The sequence below is a fragment of the Ahaetulla prasina genome, chromosome 2, assembly GCF_028640845.1.
Source record: "Ahaetulla prasina isolate Xishuangbanna chromosome 2, ASM2864084v1, whole genome shotgun sequence".
Lineage (NCBI taxonomy): Eukaryota > Metazoa > Chordata > Lepidosauria > Squamata > Colubridae > Ahaetulla > Ahaetulla prasina.
The window spans coordinates 167,324,473-167,351,782 of NC_080540.1; the positions used below are offsets into that span (position 1 = coordinate 167,324,473).

The 27,310-nt window shown below is 41.0% G+C and overlaps 1 protein-coding gene across 4 annotated transcripts in view; it reads right to left on the bottom strand.

Moving 5' to 3' along the window:
* Positions 1-27,310, bottom strand: part of LRP1 (LDL receptor related protein 1) — a 385,724-nt gene that overhangs the window by 121,312 nt on the left and 237,102 nt on the right. For all 4 annotated transcript variants that reach the window (XM_058173442.1, XM_058173441.1, XM_058173440.1 and 1 more), the window contains 13 exons: positions 25,225-25,461; positions 24,582-24,762; positions 21,312-21,534; positions 19,160-19,349; positions 16,798-16,923; positions 14,400-14,540; positions 13,429-13,554; positions 12,952-13,068; positions 11,088-11,168; positions 6,799-6,966; positions 5,017-5,199; positions 2,298-2,498; positions 947-1,192 (listed from right to left, as the gene is read on the bottom strand). In XM_058173442.1, the coding sequence (XP_058029425.1) occupies positions 947-1,192; positions 2,298-2,498; positions 5,017-5,199; positions 6,799-6,966; positions 11,088-11,168; positions 12,952-13,068; positions 13,429-13,554; positions 14,400-14,540; positions 16,798-16,923; positions 19,160-19,349; positions 21,312-21,534; positions 24,582-24,762; positions 25,225-25,461 (2,220 nt within the window). The remainder of the gene's footprint in view (positions 1-946; positions 1,193-2,297; positions 2,499-5,016; positions 5,200-6,798; positions 6,967-11,087; positions 11,169-12,951; positions 13,069-13,428; positions 13,555-14,399; positions 14,541-16,797; positions 16,924-19,159; positions 19,350-21,311; positions 21,535-24,581; positions 24,763-25,224; positions 25,462-27,310) is intronic.

The following is a 27,310-nucleotide window of genomic DNA, read 5'->3' on the forward strand; positions in this document are numbered from 1 at the left end:
AGGAGCATGTGCGCACCTCTTCTGCGCATGCGCAGAACCTTCTGTGCAAGCACAGATATTAAAAAAATGGGACATAATGATGTCCGGGTGGGTGGGTGGAGCCTCCGGCCACCGGTACTATCGGTTCGGCAAGCCAGATAGAACCAGGGGGAGGGGGGATTTCACCGCTGATCTCTGGCCTACAGTTTCACAAGCAATTCATTTTAAACCCACAAGAATAGTAGAAGAATCACAGTGAATCCACCCCACATACCCCCAAGAATCAACTCCTCAACCTATGATGAGAAGTGACGTGTTTCAGAACAAAGCCAAGGTTCCTTATAACACCTGTTCAGACCCTCTATGTAAGTCTGTGGGAAAAAGAATGTCAAGAGGAAATTTTCTTTCCGATGCCCAAAGCTAGATCCTTAGCAGTTAGTGGCCAGAAGGAGAGTATTTTGAGGAAGGGAAGCAAAGGACGGTACCTCCTCCTCAGCTCTGAAAAGAGTTCTGTGTCCAAACTGACTGAAGTACTGGCCAGAATACTCTCCCACCCCATTTAGTCAAGGGGGGGGGATAAAGTCGCGATATGTCACATGACGATGTGATGCCGCGAGTTTGACACCCCCTGCTTTAGATGGATGATTCTAGATACTATAGAATTTGTGGGTGAATGTTCTTTTAAAAACATATTTCTAAAAAGGTCAAGTGTGATTCTGATGAACAGATATGTTCATATATGTGCTTACACAAATATAAGCCAAGATTGGTTTCATTTCCAAGATGCTAAGAGTACGCTTGTCATTTAATGGATGAAATGTTATCCCAATTAATTTATATTTACTAACTTAATATACAATGCAGGCTCACTTCTTCGTAGATTTTGAAAATCTGATATCCACTGCCCCTACCTTTCAATGAGTCCAACACATTGTTCTGAAGCAGACAAAGCTCACTGAGGACTTACCCAAACTGCGGCAGCTCTCGCCATCGGACTCCAGCATCCACCCTTCATAGCAAGAGCACTTCACGTTGTACTTGAACTGCTCACACTTTTGGCTACACTTGAGACGCTTGGCACAGTAGCTCTGGATCTGGCAGGTCTTGTTATCAGCACCAAGCTCCATTCCTAGAGGACATGAGCAGGCAATGCCCTCACCTGGTGCTACTGTACAGTTGTGGCTGCAGCCCCCGTTGCTCAGAGAGCAAAGATCTGGATGAGAGCAGAAACAGCACAGAAAACAATGGGGAGAACTTCAAGCTACTTGCTCAAATTGTCCACAAACAATTGCTTAAAAAGTTCTCTACCATTTCCCACCAAAAGCAAGCTCAATACCACAAACAAGCTCCCTACCACTTCACTAAGATTCACAAATGAATCTTAAGGTCCAATTTCTCAGTCCTCCAATGAATTAACTGATGTCTCTTGAATTCCATGTACAAAAGCAAGACTCCTGAAATTTACCACCATGAGGATGGAATAAGTATCTTCCACTGCACATTTGTAAGTAAGAGTTTAGATAATAATCTCTGGTCCAAAGGTTGTTTCCTACTGCTCAATCCACAGCATCAGTGGCCTCATTTTGACTAATGAGAGCAACAGTCTTGAACTTTCTAACTCATTAAACTGAGTAATATCCAAACAATTCACTCACTGTTTACTAGCAAGATTTATAGGCCTCTATATTAGCTTTATCTATGGTGTTTGCCTTGTTTCTTCAACCGAATTAAAACAGGATCTATTTATGCTCGTACATTAGACATAAACAAGCAAACAAGGCCTATTCAATATTTAGATCTCCTGTAATGTATTTTTGTGGCTATCCCTTTTCACTAGAGATGAACAAGAGGCCTTGATCTTAGGAAAAATGGTGGTTAACTTCTCAACAGTCTTTAAAACATGCAAGGGCCTAGAGCCGTGATGGCAAACCTATGGTTATGTGTGCCGGTGCCAGCTGCTCTCTTCCGGGTTCCGGTGCTCGCGTGATGAACCTGTAAGAGAACAGCTGACCGGGGCACATGCACACCAGGCCAGCTGTCCAGGGTGCATGTGCGCGACAGAACCCAGAAGAGCAGCTGGCTGCCGTGTGCATGCGCACTGAACAGCTGCTCTCTTCCGGGTTCCGGTGCTCACATGCTCCAGTTTCAGCACTCAGTGCCAAAAAGGTTAACCATCACTGGTCTAGAGCTATATTCACCAGGAATTCTGGGAGCTATTCTCCCAAATTTCTGAGAAAACAGTAGGTTGGAAAAGATCATTTAGCAAAAGGACAACATTGACATAAGACCGAATAATTTGTTCCTTGCCTGACACTTACCACACAGTCGCCCTTCATCAGACCCGTCCCCGCAGTCATCGTTTCCATCACACAGTTTCTCAGGAGGGAGGCAGATAGATGTTGTATTGGCACATGTGTGGGAAGGTGGCTTGCACACCAAAGACTCACAATTCTCTTCATCAGAATTATCCTCACAATCATTGTCTCCATCGCATACCCAAGCTTTGCTGATACACCGTGCTGGAAAGAAATGGAGACAAAGTTAAGAACATTTAATCTTTTTAATATATAATATTATATAATCTTTTAATCTTTACTATTCCTAACAAACACAAATGAGAAAAGTGGAAAAAGAAAATCAGGAATTTCCTCTAACTGTATACTGGGGATGAGGGCCTTGTTCTCTTTTTGAGGATTGCTTCCTCCCCCCACCCCACTTTTAACCATATATTCCCCAATTAAATGTAAAGGTTTCCCTCGCACATATGTGCTAGTCATTCCTGACTCTGGGTGGGGGGGGGGGTGATCATCTCCGTTTTAAAGCCGAAGAGCCAGCGCTGTCCGAAAACGTCTCCGTGGTCATGTGGTCGGCATGACTAAACACCAAAGGCGCACGGAATGCTGTTACCTTCCCACCAAAGGTGGTCCCTATTTTTCTACTTGCAGTTTTTACATGCTTTCAAACTGCTAGGTTGGCAGAAGCTGGGACAAGTAATGGGAGCTCACTCCATTACAAGGCACTAGGGATTTAAACCGCTGAACTGCTGACCTTTCGATTGACAAACTCAGGGTCTCAGCCACTGAGCCACCGCGTCCCTCTCATTCCCCAGTTAGACTCCTTTAACTCACAAAGCAATAATCAGGAAACCAGAGAAGAAAAAAAGTATAAAACAAAGATAAAAACTCGGGAGTAGATCCAGCTGTAATCTTCACAACTTCTCAAACAGCAATGTATTGTTTTCTTATACAAACACACCCGCTTCTAAGAAGAATAAGCACACCGAAAAAGCTCTCAAAACAACAGAATTCTGTTTCTCTGGATTAGTAAGAGATTCTAAGGGCCAAAGAATAAAGAAGATCATAAACACCAGCTGTTGTTTGACCTGTATTGCCTAATACAAAGGAGTCAACTGATGTGTGGTTTTTGTAGGTCAAATGACCTATGTGATGTGCATGTTTGGGTATGCACACAATTATTCTTGTTCATGGACAGTATTGCAGCAATTATGATGATACAAAATAATATAAACTTTGAAGAGAATGAGGTGTACATCAATCATGCTAGACTTTTTATTTAAAAATGAGAAATATGTAGCTCCTTATTGATTCATTATTTAGCAGACTAGAACAGCAGACCAACGGACACTTACTTTTGTGGACAGAGGAAAAATATCTTGAGTGTGGGAAAATATTGTTTTTTCCAATAAAGGAGAATTTTTGTAACTCAGGGTTGAAATGAAATGGTCTTTGGTGCTCTCTGAGCTTGGTTGTTTTCTTGCAGACAATTCATTATCCAAATTAGGCATCATTGTCAGTGCTAGCAAGAAAACAACCAAGCTCAGAGAGCACCAAAGGCCCCTCGGATATTTATTTATTTATTTTTTGTTTACATTTATACCCCGCCCTTCTCCGAAGACTCAGGGCGGCTTACAATGTATAAGGCAATAGTCTCATTCTATTTGTATATTTTTTTACAAAGTCAACTTATTGCCCCCCCAACAATCTGGGTCCTCATTTTACCTACCTTATAAAGGGTGGAAGGCTGAGTCAACCTTGGGCCGGGCTCAAACCTGCAGTAATTGCAGGCTCTGTGTTCTAATAACAGGCTTCTCTACTGCCTGAGCTATCCCGGCTTTTATTTAGATCTTCTTCATTCATAACTGGGACAATGAGACCCAGTGACCTTACAAATTACTGTGAACCACACAAAACAGTTTGGGCCAAGTTTCAGTTTACTACATTTTTATCTCAACTTCTTTTAAATAAACAATTGCTGCCATAACAAATATCTGTGAGCAAAAATGTAATCTGAAGGGTAATTATACTGGGTAATGCAGAATTTCATCACCCAGAAGGTGGCGTCTGTGACATTCTGTTGATGTTAATAATTAAAAATTACCCAAATCTGTAAGATTACATGAAATCTGCCGCAATTTTAAAAGCCAATGCCAAAATCTTATGTTATATCGCTATTCCCATGCGATATCTCTTTTAATTTAGATTTACTAATGCTTGTACCAGCCGTAACAAATGGCCATTGTCTGCTATTCATTAAAGGTAAAAGTAAAGGTTTCCCTTGCACATATGTGCTAGTCGTTCCCAACTCTAGGGGGCGGTGCTCATCTCCATTTCTAAGCTGAAGAGCCACCGCTGTCCGAAGACGTCTCCGTGGTCATGTGGCCTGCATGACCAAATGCCAAAGGCACATGGAACACTGTTACCTTCCCACCAAAGGTGGTCCCTATTTTTCTACTTGCATTTTTTATGTGCTTTTGAACTGTTAGGTTGGCAGAAGCTGGGACAAGTAACGGGAGTTCACCCTGTTACACGGCACTAGGATTCGAACAGCTGAACTGCCGACCTTTCAATCGACAAGCTCAGTGTCTTAGCCACTGAGCCACAGTGTCCCTGTGTTATTCATTACACCACGCTTATTTTTAATAAGTCCTGGATATAACTGAATTTCTATATTAAAGCGGTCTAGATGTGCACAATAATCTAGTTGCGTTTTCCACCCCTATAATGCCATGTAATTTACCAGAATCCTTGCAGCCGAACTTCACATTTGGATCACAGACATGAGTGACACCTTCACAGTTCTTCTCATCACTAGAGTCCATACAGTCAGTGTCGCCATCACAGTGCCAGCGCATGGGAATGCAGAGGGCATCCAGTCGGCATTGGAACTCATCTGTATGGCAGCCTCCAGGTGGGCGGGTAGCTGCAGGGGGGAGAAAGGAGATAACACATTAATTGGGGCAGAACTGAGGACTAGAGCTGGACACTACCAAAGCACTGCTAAATGGACAAGGGGAAAAAACCTTGCATGACATATCAGGGTAGAGATGCTCTTGTCAACTGGAAATGGTTTTCAGACATGCCATGTTAATTTTCACCACTTTTTGTACCCATGTAGGAAGCCACACATTATATTAGGTGTGTATGTGATCTGAAGGTACGCAACATTAGCACCTGTCCTTTATCCTTTATCATGATGAGATTACCCTCTGATTGCCATGGAATTAACTAGCACCTCCCCAAAGGAAGGATGGATCTATTAGAACAGGGGTATCAAACTCGCAGCCCACAGGCTGGATGCGTCATGTGCTGGCCACCCCCACTTTAGTGAAGAGGAAAAAGTTGCAGTACATCACGTGACAACGTGACATTGGGAGTTTGATGCCTCTGTATTAGAACGTCTGTCCCAGATGCTAAATGGGTCTTCTGATTTCCAAAGGGCACGTGGGAGATTAATCCAAAAATGCCACAACAATTCCGGACCAGCATCCATAACCAGGGAAAAGAAAGCATTTCCTGGCACCTGATTTATGAGGCTTAGTGTTGCAAATTTTTAAACAAATATCTAGCATTTTGTATCAATGAAAAATAATTCAAACTTCGCATGTGCTATGGGTAAAAATGTTTTCATTCTGGCAATAGCAATACCACTTAGACTTATATACTGCTTTTACAGCCCTCTCTAAGCGGTTTACAGAGTCAGCATATTGCCCCCAACAATCTGGGTCCTCATTTTACCCACCTCGGAAGAATGGAAGACTGAGTCAACCTTGAACCAGTGAGATTTGAACTGCCAAACTGCAGCTAGCAGTCAGCTGAAGTAGTGCACTCTAACCACTATGCCACCCCGACTCCAATATAGCAGCAGATATATATTTCTACAGATCTGTGCATCTTCTATGGAAAAGCTACAACTAACCCTTGAGTCATCTTTCTTCACTGGTGAACGCTAGTGTCAGAACAAGCCTACTTTTTAATTTTTACCTTACTTCTATAAATTTTAATGTGTGGCCAGAATCTGAAAATAACATTTAACACAGCACAGTCCTTAAGCAAAATGCTTCGGTTGAGATCTGCATATGTGGGACTGATTGGGGTAGACTGTAGGAGTGACACCGAGATATAATTTTATCATATTTTATCTATATCTTAAATTATTGTATTTTATTCTAGTTTCATTTTAAATTGTATTTTATCCAATTCCATTTTAAATTGCTTTTGTCAAATTTTAGAACTAATTTGTTCTGGAACTCTGCACTTTGATATGGCCCAAGGGCTAATCAATAAATAAAATCTAACCTGTATAGATTTTAATGAAAAATACAGATTACCGAACTCACCAATAATGTATTCAAAATGAAAAAAAAAAAAGAGAGAGAGAGGAGAAATCTCCAAATGGAACAATACACAGAAAGCTTTTATGGAGCAGAGGGTCATCTGCTCAGCGAATCATTTTTCCAGGGCAGATGTTAGATGTTGCTGGTGCCAGACAGAAGCCATTCCAAACCCGCCCTATCCTCACCCAGATTGGTGCAGTTGGCATGAGTCTCGTCGCTATAGTCCCCACAGTCATTGTCCCCATCGCAGGTCCAATGGACAGGAATGCAGCGCCCACTGTTGCATTTGAACTGGTTGCTGGAGCAGGAATGGCTGCAGCCAGCTTCATCGCTGTTGTCCCCACAGTCGTTGTCTGGAAACAAGAAATGGGGGAGAAGGGCAATCTACTGGGTTCTGGGGAGCAAACACAACCCTTCCATGCATTTCTCTCCCCCCCCCTCAATTCCCCTTCTGAGCTAGATGCAGACTTCCTTTAGCTGATAGGCTGCTAGAAAGTCGAGAAGGCAGCAATGCATCCACTGTCTCAGGTTTCCCCAATTCCCCAAAGCCTGCATAAATGGGTACCCTTCTACCCCATGCATACTCTAGCCAAACATGCTTATGCATTGCCCCGAGAGCTTTTACCACTAAAGAAGCCGCTGAACAATAATAACAGCAACAAGAATAGCAACAAAATTTATAAAGAAAACACAGAAACTGCATAGATCATCACATGCACCATGGGGGAAGGGGAGTGGGTGAAGTGAAAGGAATCTATCCCGTTACTGGATTCCGGGATCAATTTAATGTATTTCTTGAGAATCAAAATAATGTCCATCCGTACATGTACATCTTTGTACATGTTAGCATGAGTGCTATCTTGATCTGGGATGTTCTTGTTTATTTGAAATATCTGTTTCTAAGTAAGGATAAGCACTGATAGAGAAAATAAATCATGGATCATTTAGTTAGCATTTAGCAATTTATGGATTAGTGTGCTGATGAATCAAGTTATTACTGTTTATCCATGCACTGTTAGATTTTATTTTGCCTTTAGCAAAACTAGTAAACAAGACTGCTCCTACTGCTAAAAATTTTCTTGGTTTTGGCAACTTCCATTGCTCTTGAGCTTATTGGACCTTTTTCAAGATCTAGAGCCAAAAGAGATTCAAAAGAAGCATTCTTTCTAACTCAATTAGCTTTATCAGCACATCTAAACTGATGCACTGTTGTTTCAAATGCTATGGAAGCCATGAAATAGCAATAGCAATAGTACTTAGACTTACATACCGCTTCATAGTACTGTACAGCCCTCTCTAAGTGGCTTACAGAGTCAGCATATTGCCCCCAACAATCTGGGTCCTCAATTTACCAACCTCAGAAGGATGGAAAGTTGAGTCAACCTTGAGCTATTCAACATCGAAACTCTTGGCAGAGGGCAGAGTTAGCCTGCAATAACACATTCTAACCACTGCGCTACCACAGCTCCTTCTAAGCAAAGTTATTTCAAATCACACTTCCCCTAAATCATAAGAATCCCTTTTCTTAACCTTTCCACAACTTGTTCTCCAAAGTTCTGGGTCCTGTTCTTAGGCATCCTTGCTGAGAAGCAAGGGACTGGCATACGTTTGAACGCATAGAAGACTGGCATATATTTCCGGCTCAGGAGTTCCTTTTCAAGTTAGGAACTTTTTGGATCTCAAGGCAAGGAGCGGCAGCATTATCTGATGGCCTTCAAAATATGGGAAAATGATAAGCACCTGTGGGACAAGCAAGCTCCAGAATGGTCTACCTGCCCATCTAATGAGATTTATCAGTGCCCAAAACCTCCCCCAAACAAAGACAGGAAGTGCTAAGTCTTTGCAGGGACTGAAATTGCACAAGTGACAGCTTTTTTGGGGGGGCGGGGAGTCAAGGAGTACAGGAGGGGTGAGGTGCATGTTGATCTATGCACTAACCGTTGCCTTTTGGACAATTCTTTTCGTCAGAGCCATCCCCACAATCCTTTTCTGAAACACAGAAACCAACCAGAAAAGACAGGAGAGTGGGCATGGTGTACACATATGAACCCACCCAATCAACACGCACAAACAAAAAGACAACAGGAAACTAGAAATCAAATATGAAAATGGAGACAAACTGGCATCCAAAGGATAGAACATGCAAAGGGGAAAGAAGGAAGGGCATCAAGAGAGTTGTGTCAAACACAGAAGGGGAATGAGAGAGAATCCATACCCCCTCCCTTTTTAAAAAAAAAATCCTCAACAGGTGAAGAGAGATCAGGAGGGCAACCCACATTACTCTCCTGAGAGATACTCTACATCAGGGGTCTCCAACCTTGGCAACTTTAAGCCTGGAGGACTTCCAGAATTCCCCAGCCAGCAAAGCAAAGCTGGCTGGGGAATTCTGGGAGTTGAAGTCCTCCAGGCTTAAAGTTGCCAAGGTTGGAGACCCCTGCTCTACATTCTTTCCTTCATTTTCAGCCTCTACTTCAAAATCAGAATTGAAAGTTGGCTACATTAAGCCATGTAAAAATGGGCTTGAGTCTGATTTGTGCGAAGTGAGGTTCCCTTGAGTCATACAAACCAGCAATTTAAAATAAGTTCTTAATCAAGTCAGATTCGTGACTTGCATTTCATCAAAATCATAGCTGATCATTAATATACAATCTCAGCCTCCATGGAAGGCAAATAAGCATCTATCTTTTTTACTTATAAAAAATGTAATGGGGAAAGGAACAGAGCTACAGTATATTTATTTATTTATTTATTTATTAATTAAACTTTTATACCGCCCTTCTCCCGAAGGACTCAGGGCGGTGTACAGCCAAGATAAAAAGCAGTAAGTATACAAAGTTAAAAATCAATTTAAAATACCTATTCAATAGTGGCCGAATTAAAACCGTCAAATTGACCAACCTAAAATACCCCATATAAAATTACAGAAAATTTAAAGATTTAAAATTTAAAATTTAGAAATTTAAAAAATCTAAAAAATCAGTCCAGTCCCGCTTGGATGAATAAATAAGTATATGCTTTCTTCCTCTAAAAGACAGTTTAAAAACAACAATAACAAAAGAACTACTGTGTTTCCCCGAAAATAAGAACCTGTCTTATATTTTTTTGAACCCTGAAATAAGCGCTTGGCCTTATTGCCATGCGCTCAAAAGCCGATTGGGCTTATTATCAGGGGATGCCTTATTTTGGGGGAAACAGGGTAGCAGCAATTCAACAGCCAATTTAATACTAGAAAAATATGCCTTCCATCCAGGGGTGAAATTCAGCAGGTTCTGACAGGTTCTGGAGAACTGGTAGTGGAAATTTTGAGTAGTTCAGAGAACCGGCAAATACCACCTCTGGATGGCCCCAGAGTAGGGTGGGAATGGAGATTTTGCGATATCCTTCCCCCAAGATGAGGATTTTGCAATATCCTTTCCCCTGGAGTAGGGTGGGAATGGAGATTTTGCAGTATCCTTCCTCAGAGTTGGGTGGAAATGGAGATTTTGCAATATCCTTTCCCTGCCACGCCCACCAAGCTACACCATGCCACGCCCACAGAACCGATAAGAAAAAAAATTGAATTCCATCTGCTTCTATCTCAGTAGCATCTTGGTGGAAAATTACAGGTATTTTTTTTTCCCATTTTAGGATAAAAGGTTTGTAGTTCAATGTCTGAGTGCCCCCATCCACACAACGTTCCCAGTGTCAAGAGAAAACAATCATGTACTTTTCTCTTGATGTTCAAATCCTCCAAGTGCAGGAGACCTTCTTAAGTGGAAAACAGCCAAAAGCAAAATCACATACTTACCTGAAATTTGGTAATCTAGACAACATTCGGCTATTTAATTCTGTACCTGCCCTTAAACTCCCAGCTTAAGACAAAATCCACCCACTAGTTTTCCTCAAGGAAGGTGTGGGAAAATCTAATCTTCATTTTCAGTAAACCAGATCTTTCGACAGGGTATTCGAAGTCCTGACATTTTTGGACAAGTGTGTGATTACACAATGTGATCAATGAGCAGAAGAGATCTTGAAGTAAGCCACCACATTCAAAGGGCTTGCCTGCTAAACTTCCAGTGGGCCAAACAACAATTGGCTTTCCAACCTAAGGATATGTTGTACTTTGAGATGAGACAAGTATCTGCTTACTCAACCCTAACAGAAAGCCTAGAGTGGCATAGCTAAGATCATCTCAAGTCAAGATGTGAAGCTTGCTGCTTGCATTACTTCTCTCTAGATGGGGATATCTGGGGGATGTAAATAAGAGCTCACTGAACCCCAGATATGATAGAGGGCTAGCTACTCTTACACAGACAAAGATGAAGAGGTAGCATGTTAAAGCAAACATTGTCATGCAGAGATGGGAAATACAGAAAACGAATTCCAAGCCCATCTTTTCCCAAAGAATCTGCAGTTCATCCTTACAGACGCTCTTTGTTTCTGACCTCACCGTTCCAGCCAACAAAGAGTGACGTTGCATGCAGTATAAACTTACCATTGTCACATCTCCAATTGATGTTGATGCAGCGGCCATTGTGGCAAGTAAACTGGGTCAGAGGGAAGCAAGTTGGGTAGGCTGTAAAAAGAAATAAGGACATTTGCAGGAGCTATTGTATATCGAGAAAGTTCGGCGGTATCAGCACAAATGGATGAGATTGTTGTGGTATCACAAGCAGTAAAGTTGGGGGGAGGGGTTTTTCAGGCAGACGAGGGTTTCTTCAAATGACACCTGGAGGTCTATGGTCCAGAAAGTGCATGGAATTATTATAAAACAGTTCAGAATATCCCCTCATATTTAATCATCAGCCCCTTCCAAATTTCCATCACCTTAAAACTACAATCTAGTGGCAATTTTTTAAAATGCTTCTTAGTTCCAGGTAGGATCTCTCCTAGGAGCTTCTTCTAGTCCTGCCCTCAGGTGCTTTGGAAAATAAGTCAACCCCCTTATTTCTGTAACTGCCCCTAAAGTACTGGAAGACAGCTATCATGTCACCTCTAATCCTTCTCTTTGATAGGTTAGATGTATCTAGTTCTCTTAACCATTCATTGTACAGTTTAGTCTCCAGAACCTTTGTCATCCTTGTTGCTCTTTTCTGCAATCTTTGTAGGGTCTCAGCATCTGTTTTGTATTGTGGCAACGATGCAGTATTCTAAATGTGGTGTCACTAGTGCAGTATAGCGTGATACTAACATTTCTCGTGACCTTGATACTATCCCTCACTAGCTGGAACCTTGGACAGCACTGGGTTTTTTGGCAGCTGCAGCACACTACTGGCTCATACTTAAATGGTGATCCACTAGGACACCTGGATCCCTCTCACAGTTTGTACCATTGAGACAGGAACTGCCTATTCTATAACCGTGCATTTGGCTTTTCCTGCCTAAGTGCAGGACCTTACTTTTCTCAACACTGAATTGCATTTTATTGGATAAGGCCCATTCCCCCAGTCTGTTAAGAATCCTTAGTCTATCTTCCAAAGTTTTAGCAATTCCCCTCAGCTTGGTATCATCTGCACATTTGATGAGATCCCTTTCTATCCTTTCATCTAGATCAGTTATGAAGATGTTGAAGAGTAACCAGACCCAAGGCAGAACTTGGATGTACCCTTCTGCATGCTTCTCTCCTTGTAGATGTAGTTCCTTTGAAAGCTACTTGCTGAGGGTGGTTGATCAGCCAATTGCAAACCCATGTGGGGGTGGTACTATCTATACCAGGGGTCTCCAACCTTGGCAACGTTAAGCCTGGAGGACTTCAACTCCTGAGTTGAAGTTCTCCAGGCTTAACGTTGCCAAGGTTGGAGACCCCTCATCTACACCACGTTGTTCTATCTTGTCAAGAACTAAGCTGTCTAGTTTGGTAAATGCCTTATAAAGTCTAGGTGTACTATATCCACAGCATTTAATTTAGTCACTATCAAAAAGGCAATAAGGTTTCTTTGGCATTATCTATTTTAACAAACCCATAACGATTTTTATTAATCCTTGCTCAGAAATCTGTTGCTTGGTTAGGATTTCCCCAGGTATTGATACAAATAAATACACATTTGTGTTTAGATATTTAATTACGTCTGCCTAAAACATGTGTGAATGAGGCAGATACTGATTTAGAGCTATGTGTAATATACATCTCTACTTTTTAGAAAATAAATCCTGGATTTTAAATACATGAAAGAATCCACAGCCTTTCAAATGTTCATTTCTTTCAGACCATATGGCTGGAGATTATGTACTATAATCATAACTGTGATTATAGTAATAAGTCTGTTATTACAACAAAAGCCCCTGGTAGATTATGAATATCCATTCACTTAGCAATACATCTACAAATGTAATACACCAGAATCTATTTCTTCACTCACCACATGAGGCTGATTCATCAGAGCGATCCCCGCAATCATCATCCAAGTCACAGGTCCAAGAGATAGGGATGCAACGGCCACTGGCACAGGAGAACTGGTTGGTTGGACACGTGCGAGCTGGAGAGAAGGCAAGTGGCAGTGAATCACAGGAGAAATATTATAAACCAAATTGCACACCTTCTTGAGTCAGTCGAATGGTGGGTAGGAAAATTTCCAGTGATAATATCCGATGATACAGAAATAGTTATAACAGGTTCTGTATTGAAACTAGCCAGCACCTTATTCAATTACATGCTTTGCAGATATGCAGAAACTACCCAGAATTTTGAGAACTTTTAATTCCACCACATCTAGAAAACTGGAGAAGGCTGATCTACAGGCTCACTTAAGACACCCCAACAGGCTTGCAAAATTGTCGTGAAGATCAAATGAAGAATAACTATCAAGTTAATTGGATGGATAACAAATGACTATTACCAGAGCATGTGGAATTAGATTCATCTTCATTGTTGCCGCAATCATTATCCCCATCACACAGCCAGCGGTTGGGGATGCAACGATTGTTCTCACATTTGAAGCGGTCCGAAGGGCATGTGTGCTGATCTGCAGAAGGTCAAAGCAAGGAAGGCATCTTAGGACATCACACAATGAGATCCTTCTTTCCTTCTATGTGTATGACAGTAATGTGAACTTAGGACCAAAAAGTCTTCTGCCTTGGATAAGTTAAGAATCTTGAGGCTTTGGACCACATTCGGATGAGTTTTCCAATTGTGGCAGTGCCAAATTCAGAGATTTTATGAGAAATCTATATGAGGTTTTCTTCCTCTAAATAACACTATTATTTCATAATGTTTTTTTAAAAAAAAGAAAATTTGTTGAGATAGGTTTTGATTGATAAGACTAAGAAATGCTTTACTAGAAGAACTATAAAAGTCCATACTATTATGGACATGGAGCTATTTGGATCGAAAGTGAAAAAGGTGCTTCAGATCCAGCATGAATGCGCTTCCTGTAATTTGTCAATCATAAAAAATAGCTGTGCTTTTTCTTAGGCTCAACATGGACCTTTTCTGCTTCACATCCCTAGAAATAATTTATTCAGTATGACACATGTGTACATTCCATGTCAAAATAATCTAAAATATCTATAACCAGGGAATCCAATTTCTGGAAATAAAAATTTGTTTATATTTTCCCAACCTATGATGTTCTCTAAAAAGCTGTCTTATACAATGGTCATTCAGTTTAGTCAATTTAAGCCAGACTTATCTATTCTGAGCATTAGAGGCTCTGAAAGATCTCAGAAAAAGTTAACCATCGGTTACTAGATTTATAAAGATTATAAGGCAAGGACTGAATCTTTATATCTGAAGGATGGATCCCATTTGTCTCATGAGAGGATGGGAATGGTCAAGAAGAACCCTGGTGTCCCTCAAGCAAATACATACGGCAGAGTTCAGGTGCCTCATCACTGTTGTCCAGGCAGTCATTGTCTCCATCACATTTCCATCGCTCCTGTATACATCGACTGTTCTTGCAAGCAAATTCCCCAGGCTGGCATTGTGGAGGTGGAACGTAAGATGGATTGGCTAGAGAAGAAAGAACAAGAGAAGAGTGGTGATGTAATAAGCAAGAGGCAGCCCTGGAGTTGAACCAGCCTCTCCTCTCAGATACTTCAGTTCTGAGGTAATCTACACCTATGGATGAACAGTGACTGGAAAATTAGGTATCTTTGCTGCCATTCATTTATAAACCCATTTCTCCCAAACCATCCCTCTGGAGGCTAAAGGGTGGGGGCCGGCAGGTGGATGGGGCTTCGGCAACATTAGCTCTTTAAGAGGCACAGACATTTCCACCCACTTTGAAAAATACGGTATTTATAAAAATAATAAAGGTGGGATAAAAATCTAACCCTCCCCCCAGAATTAGCAATTTCGACATGCAAAGATCATATTAGTGATGAATATGTACTGGTCCCTACAGATTGTATATGTAAAAACAAGTCACAACTTTATGTATCCCAGTTTGAGAATGTGAATCACGGGTATCAAACTCGATTTTGTCACGGACGTATCGCGACTTTTTTTGCCTTTGCAAAGCTGGGGTGGGTGAGGCAAGCATATGATGCATCTGGCCCACAGGCTGCCAGTTTGACAGGCCTGATATGAATGTTCTTAAAATATTTGCCTCATGAAACATCACTGCTATCATGACGTCGTACAGAAGGAGCTGCCTGCTTTTACATCTATATAAAGTAAATTCAGGCATGACAAATAGTATTATACCCCAAGAGAAGGCAGCTGTATGGCTAATGTAAAACTGACTTCCTCTTGCTACATCTGTACATAAAGAGTCAAAACCTTGTAACATCTTGCATAGACAGCAGTTTGCAACAGAATTTCCTACTTTATATTCAAACTATTTGCACAGATGTTTAGAAGGTAGATGATAGGCAGGAGGCAAAAATGCTTACTGATGCAGAAGCAATTTTCAGTACTGGACATCAGCTTGGATAATTTTCAAGATTCCTTCCTACTGTTACATTTTAAGATTTACTTTTTTAAAAATTTGAATTTATATCCCGCCCTTCTCCGAAGACTCAGGGCGGCTTACATTGTGTTAAGCAATAGTCTTCATCCATTTGTATATTATATACAAAGTCAACTTTTATTGCCCGCAACAATCTGGATCCTCATTTTACCTACCTTATAAAGAATGGAAGGCTGAGTCAACCTCGGGCCTGGTGGGACTTGAACTTGCAGTAATTGCAAGCAGCTGTGTTAATAACAGACTGTCTTAGCAGCCTGAGCCACCAGAGGCCCCTACTTACTTTAATAACCTCTTTTGTTGGTGGAAATAGGGCTACATGCTTGTTGACAGGTCCTTAACACCTTAAATAGCTAGCGTTCCTAAATATGTAAACCATAAGTAGGCAACATTTGAAAAGTTGGAGCCCATGACTTAACTAATTGGAAACCAAAGGAAGCCATCTGTACATAAGGTGGTTCCAGAGACCTCATGCTCTACTCCACTCTTGTGTTTTTTTTCCAAAACACTCTCCTATGCCTTCAAACTTTGGGTCTTCCATTGTCCATTGTCCATTGTCCATGGAGTTCAGGGCACCGTAAGCAGGATGCTGGGTGTGTGGGTGTGTGTGTGTGTGTGTGTGTGTGTGTGTGTGTGTGTGATGGTGGTGTCATATGCACCCTTCCAAGTTAACCCATTCTTTAATTAGCAGTTTAGCATACAGAAATTAAACAAAGGAACCTTTTCTGTTGGAGGAAGAGGCAGCGATAGTGGGGCGGGGGTGGGGGGAGTCTCATTTATGTGGAGGTTGTGTTGCAAAGTAACATAGCAGGAACATAAAAAAAATGTGGCAACCTGATTTAGAAATCACAATAAAGTAACTAGCCTCAGCAAAACAAAAAACAAAAAAAGCAAAAACAAGAAACCCAAAACCATTCTTTCCATTTTATGTTTGTCTATTATTAGTACCCCACGCTTTCTGGAAGAGTACAAACAAGGGTGGAAGACCTCTTCCAATGAAATGGATATATTCATCAAATAAATATATTCCCCAGTTTCACTTGTGGAAAGCTGCAATTTCACAGAGTGATAGCTTTGTCCCCAATGTCAATCAAGTCACATATTGTCCCTGTCAAGAAAGAGCACTGGAGAATTCAAAGCATCTGTGATGGTCAGTACAGGACAGTCTGTCTCCAAGAAGGTCTTAATAAAATGATACAGCCTATTAAAGTCCGGAATTTGGTTTTTTTGAAGAATGCTGAGCTCCTAGCAATCTCTTATCTCCTTTCACATTTACTGAATTATGACATGGATTGTTACCTTGGCAAGTGACAGAATCTGGTCCCAAAATCTGGTCTTCAGCACAGGCACAACGTCTGCCATTTGGGATAGCCAAGCAAAGGCTGCTGCAGCCTCCATTGTTCACCCGGCAACTGTTAGAGCCCACTAAAAAATTGGCAAGAAGAAGCAATGAGAGAAAAATTTGCTAAGACCCATCAAAAGGAAGGTGCGGGGGTGGGGGGGGAGGCCTGGAAGACTCTTGTGCAATGCAGTCCAAGTAAAAGAGATTAGGAAATGCACTGGAAAAGCAAAACAGGATTAATAATTTCCAAAGAGGTAAACATTTTAGCCTTTTGCAGCAAATAGCCTGACCAGCTCAAAGAGTCTTTGCAGGAGCTTAAAAACCAATAAATTCCATTTTCCACCTGAACTTTCATGGGTCAGAATTCACAATGTTCAAGTCACCACTAAGGCTTTGCTTTTAATCGCAACATGCCTGGGCCTGCCCTTCTTTGCATTCCTCCTCATAGCCACAAGAAAAGAGAAGTGCATTTAGTTCAACAAATAGTGGTAGTTCTCGACTTACGACCACAACTGAGCCCAAAATTTATGTCACTAAGCAAGACAGCTGTTAACTGAATTTTGCCCCGTTTTACAGCCATTTGTGCCACAGTTAAGTGAAGCGCTGCAGTTGTTAAATTAGTAACATCGTTGCTAAGTGAATCTGGCTTCCCCATTGACTTTGCTTGTCCTACGGTCACAAAAACATGACTCCAGGGGGACACTACAACCATCATAAATATGAATCAGTTGCCAAGCATCTGAATTTTGATCACTTGACCATGGGGAATGCTATAAAATGGTAGTTCAGTGTGAAAAAATAGTCATAAGTAACATTTTCTTAGTGCTCATTGTAATTCTGAACCATCACTAAATGAATGCTTGTAAGATGAGGAATAACTGTACTACCGTGTTTCCCCTAAAATAAGACTGGGTCTTATATTAATTTTTGCGCCAAAAGACGCATTATGGCTTATTTTCCGGTTACGTCTTATTTTGGGGAAAATACAGTACTAAATGCCTTGGTCTGGTTGATGATCTTAACTGGGGCTTATTTTGGGGGTAGGGGTTATATTACGAGCATCCTGAAAAATCATGCTAGGACTTAATTTCTGGTTGGATCTTATTTTCGGGGAAACAGGGTACATGTATAGAGTGGCTAGTTTAAAAAAAAACCAGCCAAGGAAAAAACATCAGACTGTTTTTATCTTTTTCCCCCCTCAACTGGCTACTTCTGGAGCCTTCCTCTGGCCTCTTCATACTTTGTGTTAGAGCATGCTCTCACAATCAGCATGCTGACTTTTCTCAATCATAGTTGTTTTTTTTTAAGTTTCAATACATTTTTGCCTTTCTCCTCACCTTAACGTGTATATATCTTTCTGTTACTTTTAAATATTTTTTAAATGGGCACTCCCAATTCATGAGCGTATCCTCATGCTGCTGGAGGATGCATATAAATCAAATCTAACTGCAAGAAAGGGACCAATTGCATGCATCATTTTCATGAAACAAGAGAAGGTTTTGGTACTATGGGAAAACTTATGAGACTGCCTAAGTGTCTTTGAAATGTTCTCAAGGCAACATCTCATCCAGCTTTTCACACAGTTAATAGAAAAATTAAAAAGCATCAGAGTAAAAGAATGAACAGCAAAAGAAGGATGGTGAAAGTACATTCAACTCAAAATGCTGTTTCCTCCCTGGTCTTTGACGAAAAGGAACGGCAACTATATGGGTGATCACAAATGTATTAAAAATGAAGAAAATAAGGAGCACTTTCATTATACAGACTACTTTTAACCTACCATATGATGCATTCACAAGCCTAAGGAGAAGGAACAGCATTTGTTCTTACCTGACTTAAGTAGAAAATAAGTTCTGTTTTAGCAAGTGTCAGTAAATCCATAATGGTTACTGAAATTTGTTCGTTTAGAAGATAAGAGCTGACCCCCAAAGTAAACAGCTCTAATCCATACACCTGATCTGGGTTTTAATACTCACAAGATCCCACATCTCTGTATGTGAAGGAAACCATTAAAGACGTCTTAATTTATGGATCTGCATAGCATTTTTCCTACAAAAATTCAAGGCTTTCATCTAATGCTCTTGTTCTCACATGCACATTCATCCAAGTGACCACTAAAATAAGGCTTTGTACTGCAGCAAATATCGTGCTAGGCATCATAATGTTCGCCGTAGTTCTATTCTGAACCCTGTATGGATCCTTAGAGAAAGTATGTTACACTTCAGTTCTAAACTGGGTTATTATTTCATTCGGGATCCTATTTCACTTTGTAAATTTCTGCAAAGTACATTTTGACAAGTGCTCATTGTGGTTTAATACCTTGCTGTTGCTGAGCATCGTACATGCGAATCTCAAAAAGCGGTGGTCGTTCATTGCGCAACAGTGTAACAGCCTTGGTGTTCTGGTCCAAACGAAAGATGCTACCACTTCGGTACTCTGTCCAGAAGAGGAAATGGTCATAGTGGCATAACCCAAAGGCATGACTCAACTCACTTCCATCATAAACAACCTGCAGCAGGAGAAAGATATATACACAAGTAGAACATTTAAGACAAGCAATCAACATTTTAAAAATGCATCTTTTCTGACAGCACAGCTACAGGGTCAAAGCAATGGGAGAAGGTTGGGAAAAGAGAGACGGAGATTATAAATACAGAATATAAAAGAAAAGAAGAGAGATGGGAAGAGTTATCTTGGTCTAGTGATTGGTTTAGCAACATGCTAAAAAGCTGGAGCCTCTTTAGGCGTGATAGCCATTTGGGTGACTTTGGGCCAGTCACTCTCAGTCCAACTCACTTTCCAGGATTGTTGATTTGGGGAAAATAGGAGGAGGAAGGTATGTTAGATATGTTGGCCACCTTGAGTTGTTTATAAGAATAATAAAGGCAGGATTTCAATAAATAAATATTGCGGTGAAGAAAAACTGCCCCTCAAATAGTCATACCGCTAACCTAAATAGCTAGGTATTCTTGTAGCAGTAATCCTGCTGGAATTATAGTAGTGATGCTAATGCCACATCTGTGATATTTGAGAATTTGTCCACATTTCTATTTTGTCCTTGACACTTGATGACTGTGTGAACACATTCTTGCACTTTTCTCGGCAAGATTTGCCTTTGCCTCTTTCCTAGGGCTGAAAGTAAGTGGCCCAAGTCACCCAAGTAGCTTTGTGCCTACAGCAAGACTACAACTTCTAGTTTCTAGCCTGATGCTTTAACCACTACACCAAACTAGCTCTCGATTCACACTATAAACATTGTTCACAAACATCAATAACCGAACTGGATTTCAAAGTGATCTAAAAGCACAGCATCTCCTTCTTGTTGAATAAAAGGCTTACAAGTTGCCGAAATACCTGCCAAGCATAAATCTACCTGGTAAGTCAAAGCAAAGAGAAATTGTTAATTGTACTTATTAAAAAAAAAAAAGTCTAAAGGCAGGGCAAATATTGGCCTGAGCAAGTGGGATGTTTCTTGGGACTTAATTGTTTTTGATATATTGGAAATATTTGTACAAGTTTACATAAACCATAAGCCCAATGTTTAGCAACTGTGAACAAAACAGCCGGCAAATAAAAATGCAATTAAAAAGTCAGCATGCTTAAACTGTTTACAATTTTCGGATGAATAATTTGGAGGGTGTGGGGGTGTGGAAGAGCAGGCTGCTTGAGAAAATCGCAGGCACCTGTGCTGTCTTATTTCTCTCCCATCTGAGACCCTTTTTTCCCCCAAAGTCAGCACAGCAGAGTTTCCATTGAAGCAGCAACCCCTTCACAGGTGTCAGACGATTATCACCATTCTAAAGATCCTAACAATTGTACATAGTTCAAACCATTTCAAAGTGTATTCATTGCTCCTCCTCCTCACCTTGAGTACTTCTCATCCTAAAGCAGGGGTGTCAAACTCGGTTTCATTAAGGGTCGCATCAGGGTTGTGTTTGACCTCAGGGGGGCTTGGTGGGCGTGGCCATGGTAGGCATGGCCAGTTCAACGTCATTCGTGTCAGGTGTGCCTGTGGCGGCCCCAGCACTCTGCCAGAGAAAACAGGCTCCTGAGCACCATTTTCAGCTGCGACGGCCTCCTGCAATGCTCTGCCAGTGAAAACAGAGCTCAGGAGGGCTGCACGCGGCCTTCCCGAGCTGTTTTCACTGGCAGAGGCACCACGGGCTGGTCCTTCGTTGTTTTCTGGGCGGCCTCGTGGGCCAGATCTAAGCACCCTGCAGGCCTTGAGTTTGACACCCCTGCCCTAAAGCGAGCGGCTCCAACAATTCAATTGCGTTCAAAGGGATACAGTCATATGAAAAGATACTGAAAGAGCACTGAGAAAAGACATTTTGGTAACTGTAAAAATCATTCCATTTGGGTTCAAGCCCGGAGAGAATCAAGCCCAACACTCATAGAAAAACTATTGAGAATGAGAGTGGCAGTAAGAACAACTAGCGTGAACAGAAATAGAGTCAAAACTAGCACTGACTTTGCGTTCTGTGCCATCCAGCAGGACTGTCTCAATCCGGTCATAGTAGGCATCAACCCAGTACAACATCTTAGAGGGAATGTCCAGGCTCAGCCCATTGGGCCACAGCACGGTCTTGGAGGTGATGAAGACACTGCGGTTGGTACCATCCATCCAAGCCTTTTCTATCTTTCCTCTTTTACTGTCCTTTGGGTCTTCTTCCCAATCCGTCCAGTACATCCATCTAAGTGAGAAAAGACAGGAAAGTCAAGGTTTAAATCATTATTCCTTTATTCACCCATGGATAGCTGTTCGGTGGTCATTTTCTTAAAGAAACAGTACTCTGCATGGATTTAAGTGACCCTCTGCAAATACTTGACCAAGAGAGACATTTTACAAAAGAATGAAAGTTCAGTCCCAGGTCAGTTCTTTCACTTGTGGCTTGTTCATAGATTCAGTCTTCAGTTCTTGCTAGTCTGCTTTGCTATATCTCCAAGCTATGCATGAAACAGTGGTATCAAAGCCATACAGAAACAAGGATATTCTGTCCATCCTTTGAAACCACTGAACAAGATTTTATTATAAAGAGAAGATAAAACAATAACATATAGGCAGTGTTCCTCAACTTTATATCTAAACATGGAATACTAATGTATCTTCCAAACACAAGGGAATTCACACTAAATGTTGCAGAACAAAAAAGTTAACAGTTAATACCATATCATCATCATCATCATCTTGAAATACTTTATTCTCCCCAATGTCTTTGTTTCTGCAAGTCTATTTTCCTTTCTGGGTAGTATCAAAGCAAAGATCGCTCCTCCACTTATTTCCTTCTTCCATCCAGTGAAGAAGAAGGTGGCTAGCAGCAGATTTAAGAATTTCTTGGAAGAACTGACTTCCGGGGAAGTAATGGCAGACTTTCTACCCTGGATGAAAGAAGCTGAAGGATGAAAAGAAAAGGTTTTTGAAAGAGCAAAAGGGGGACCAGAATTTTGATTTTGGAAAGTTAAAAGCTAGGATATAGAGCTAGATAGACTTGAAAGATTTCCTGCAGGTGTTTCAAATTTTATTAAATATATGAGGTTTTTTTTAAAAACAGGGACGTGGTGGCTCAGTGGTTAAGATGCTGAGCTAGTCTATCGAAAGGTCGGCAGTTCAGCAGTTTGAATCCCTAGTGCTGCATAACTGAGTGAGCTTCCATTACTTGTCCCAGCTTCTGCCAACCTAGCAGTTCAAAAGCACATAAAAAATGCAAGTAGAAAAATAGGGACCACCTTTGGTGGGAAGGTAACAGCGTTCCGTGCACCTCTGGAGTTTAGTCATGCCGGCCACATGACCACGGAGACGTCTTCGGACAGTGCTGGCTCTTCGGCATTGAAATGGAGATGAGCACTGCCCCCTAGAGTCGGGAATGACTAGCACATATATGCGAGAGGAACCTTTACCTTTACCTATGAAAGTTTTAAAATTAACTGTAAGAAATCCTCTCATGGAAAAGTTTTGCTGATAGGAAAATAAACATACAGTAAGAGGGGACTTTGGAGACTAACCAGAGAGAACTAAGGATTACAATTAAAGGAGAAGGGGCTCAATAATACAATGCAGCAACACTATTTGGTTATAGAAGGAATTAAGGCTGTTTGGGAACTATATACTCAGAAATCACTTACAAGATTGTCTGATATATAAAGAGGGGTTTAGAAGAAAATATAGAAGAATAGTAGGTGGTTTTTTTACTGGGTAAGAGAGAAGCTGATTTGAATGTGGATTTCAAAATAGATTTTAGAAAGCCAAATTACAAGAGTGATATGGAAAAGGATGTCACAATGGATTTACATTTGGAACCGGCTAATGTCTTAATAACTAAAGAAATAATAAATTGGAAGAATTATTTGGAAAATCTTCTTATCTTGGATTTACAAAGAGGACGTGTTAAGCTACTGAAGTTGTTTCTGAAAGGAGACAAAGAGAAAATGAGAAGAAATCAACTGGTGGGAAATTATTTGATATGATTAAAGATCAAGCTTAAAAAAAATCAATGAAAGAAATATAAAATGAAACTTATTTGACCAAGGTTAAATATGCATGTGGTAGTTTCTGGTAGCAATTAATGGAATTTATGTTTGACCAATCTCTTGATAAATGGGGAGAGATTTTTGTTGTTTTTGTTTCATGTCTTAAAAGATAGTGATCACTTGAAATACAAAATGGATTTAACTAAGGTTAAATACACACATACATACACCAACATAAACACACAGAGTATTTCTGCTAGTTTTTAATAGGCATTTGGGGCCATATACTGACTCTGTAAACCGCTTAGAGTGGGCTGTAAAGCACTGTGAAGCGGTATATAAGTCTGCTGCTGCTATTTATAGTTTGATTATTAAGGGATGAAATACGGGAAGATGTTTTTTAATTGAAATATTAGTGAAGATGTTAAGTTACTAAATTCTTTATACTGGTCTTGGAGGAAGGGAGTAGTCATAGATAGATAGATAGATAGATAGATAGATAGATAGATAGATAGATAGATAGATAGATAGATAAGATAAGATAAGATAAGATAAGATAAGATATATATTTCTTAATTTGTTTTTGTAATTTCAACTTCTCTTTTTCTTTTAATCTCTGTATCTGTAAACTTTCATAACATTATTTTTTTTTAAAAAGAATTTCCTAAAAGAATTATAATGACAGACGTCGTTCCCATGAGATTTGAGATCTGCACAGCCCCAACCTTGCCTGCTTGCTATAAGAGAGATGGATTTTTTTCTGACAAGGGGAGATTTAGATCAGAAAAACATGCACACCCATTTAGCAATCTTCCACAGATGCATTTAATTATAAAGAAAATAAAGTTATGGGAGATCAAACATGGGCTTCCCAGCATAATGTAGTAATGTGGTCCTAAATTACCTTCCTGTCTTCTACCCCATTTTTCTTGTCACTGTTATGTACTGCCTATACAGTCATATAATTGAATGATTTAGACCTTTTCCAAGCTTATGTTAAGGCACACATAAAAGTGTAAATTATAAAGATTACAGCAACATAAAAACCTCTGGAGACAGAATTCCATTACAGGAAGAATGAGGATAAAAATGTCATACATGAATATTAGAAAGCTGAAAAGTAAGAGCAATGGAAATCTGCATAATAGATGCCTTGCTTGCTGGTGGTTTGCTTGACATCTGTAGAATTCACTATTCCTATAGGCACATTCTGCTCCATTTCCCTAAGCAGGTTTCCTGATCTCCTTAGGATCCACTGCCAGCAGAGACCCACCCGTTCAAGGGATCCACCACAATGGCTCGTGGGTGAATCATCCTTTCTTCAATGAGTGTCTTCCTGGTCTGAGCAGCTTTTTCCAGCCGGGCAACGCTGATGGTTTTCTTGGGTCCATCATCAGTCCAGTAGAGATTGTTCCCCATCCAGTCCACAGCAATGCCTTCAACGTTATGAATGCCTGGAAGAAGATAAAGTGAGAAATGTGCTGAACATGATCAAACCACGCAGATGAGGATGTGCCTCTAAAGGTTGAACGCAACATGATAATACAAGCAGAGCTATGTGCTTTGTTATACGATCGCTACTGAAATTGACAAGGCATGACAGACACACTCATAACACCTGATTATCTGTTTTAAAAGAGTCAGAGATTCAGTGGCAGAAATCAGTCTTTAGGTTTATACCTACCAACATTACAAGGCGTCTAAGAAGGATTTAGAAAAAATAGTTGAAGCTACACAAGGCAATTCTTTTTGGTACAGTGACCGGCTTATATTGAGAATAAAAGTTATGTCCCCCAAATCCAAATTTACATATCAAACCCTATTCCCTCCATTCTATGTCCCATGTGCCACTTTGCAGGAAACCATTCTAACTTTTAACCTACTAGTGTAGGCATTCAACGAGCAAAAACGCATACCGTCTTTCAGAATTGTTTCCCTATCTGTGCCATCAATTTTCTGCCGTCCAATCAGGTAGCTGGTAGTGTCAGCGAAGTAAATGAAGCCGGTCTCTGCATGGAAATCGAGGGCTCTGGGGTTCATCAAGTTTTCAATGGGGATCATGTGTTCATCAGGCACTTTGGCTCCCATGTCCATTCCACGAATGATGCCTGGCCGGCCTTTGCCATAGACAAGGAAAAGCTCGTGCTCTGGCTCTGGAAGATAAAGAGAGGGAGGAGGAGGAGGAGGAAGAGGAAGAGGAAGAGGAAGAGGAGGAGGAAGAGGAAGAGGAAGAGGAGGAGAAGGAGGAAGAGGAGGAAGGGGAAGAAGAGGAGGAGGAAGGGGAAGAGGAGGAGGAGGAGGAGGAAGAGAAGGAGGAGGAGGAGGAGGAAGGGGAAGAAGAGGAGGAAGAGGAGGAAGAGGAAGTGGAGGAGGAAGGGGAAGAGGAGGAGGAGGAGGAGGAAGAGAAGGAGGAGGAGGAGGAGGAAGAGGAAGAGGAGGAGGAAGAGGAAGAGGAGGAAGAGGAAGAGGAGGAGGAGGAGGAGGAGGAGGAAGATGGTGAGGAGGAGGAGGGGGAAGAGGAGGAGGAGGAAGGGGAAGAGGAAGAGGAGGAGGAGGAGGAGGAGGAGGAAGGGAGAAGGTTATTTTTGATTTCTATCCAAACTCTCTCTCAAAAAAAGCAAGATGTCGCAATGATAAGTATAAAACAAAAAGAACCACAGGAAGATAAGCCATAAAAAGAATGGCAATGACAAGAGGACAACCCATGCAGGAAGCCTTTCTGAGACACTCTGCTTTACAAACTCTTCTTTTCAACAAAAATCAGGTGCTCAACCTGGACCTGAGGCAATGGAGGCCTCCTCCTCCTCCTCCTCCTTTTTCTCTCAGCCACTGATATTCAGTCGTATAGTACTATCTCTGAATCTGGAGGCTGCAGAAAGCAATGTGACTAGTAACCAGAACGAAAAGAGGCAGTGGCAGATATAGTTAGCCTTCCTCTTCTAGAGAGGACTACAGGTAGTCCTCAACTTGCAACTTTCATTTTGCATGACCATTCAAAGTTACGACGACACTGAAAAAAGCGACGTAGGATCATTTTTCACACAACTGTTTTGCAGCATCCCCATAGTCATGTGATCAAAATTTGGGCACTTGGCAACTGGCTCGTATTTATGATGGCGGGCAGTGTCCCAGGGTCATGTGATCATCTTTTGTGACCTTCTGACAAGCAAAGTCAATGGGGAAGCCAGATTCACTTTACAACCATGTTACTAACTTAACACCTGCAGTGATTCACTTAACAACTGTGGCAAGGAAAGTCGTAAAATGGGTCAAAACTCACTGAATAGTTGTCTCGCTTAGCAACAGAAATTTTGGGTTCAACTGTGTTCAAAACTCAAAGACTACCTGTACTGTATCAGAAAATTTGAATTTATTTGAAAACAAAGAATTCAGATAATCGGTTCTAGAAAACACAGATAATAAATAAAAAAGGTAGTATTTCCTATATTCTAAGTCCCGAAACAGTTATCTGGGGGAGAAACACCCCACCCCATCCCATAGTTCATCTTTCTTGTTTCAGTTTGTGACATATTTTATCGTCAAGTTGATAGACTGCAATTCACCTCATCACCGGGAGATCCTGGCTATTGTTTCCTGGGATTCTGTTGTTGCTCACATTAAAATAATTGTAACAGCAAGAATATTATTATCATTTAAATTCGAGACATAGAGAGTAATTTGGCATGATGTGTAAAGTCATAGACTCAGTTGGAATTAAATATTCTGATTGCAATATTTGGAACGCTCTAGTTACATTTTGAGAATTATTATCAGTAAAAAAAGGAAGTCAGGGGGATCAAAAGAGCTATAAAAGGTAAAGGTTTCCCTTACACATACGTGCTAGTCGTTCCTGACTCTAGGGGGCGGTGCTCATCTCCGTTTCAAAGCTGAACAGCCAGTGCTGTCCAAAGACATCTCCGTGGTCATGTGGCCGGCATGACTCAACACCAAAGGCGCACGGAACGCTGTTACCTTCCCACCAAAGGTGGTCCCTATTTTTTC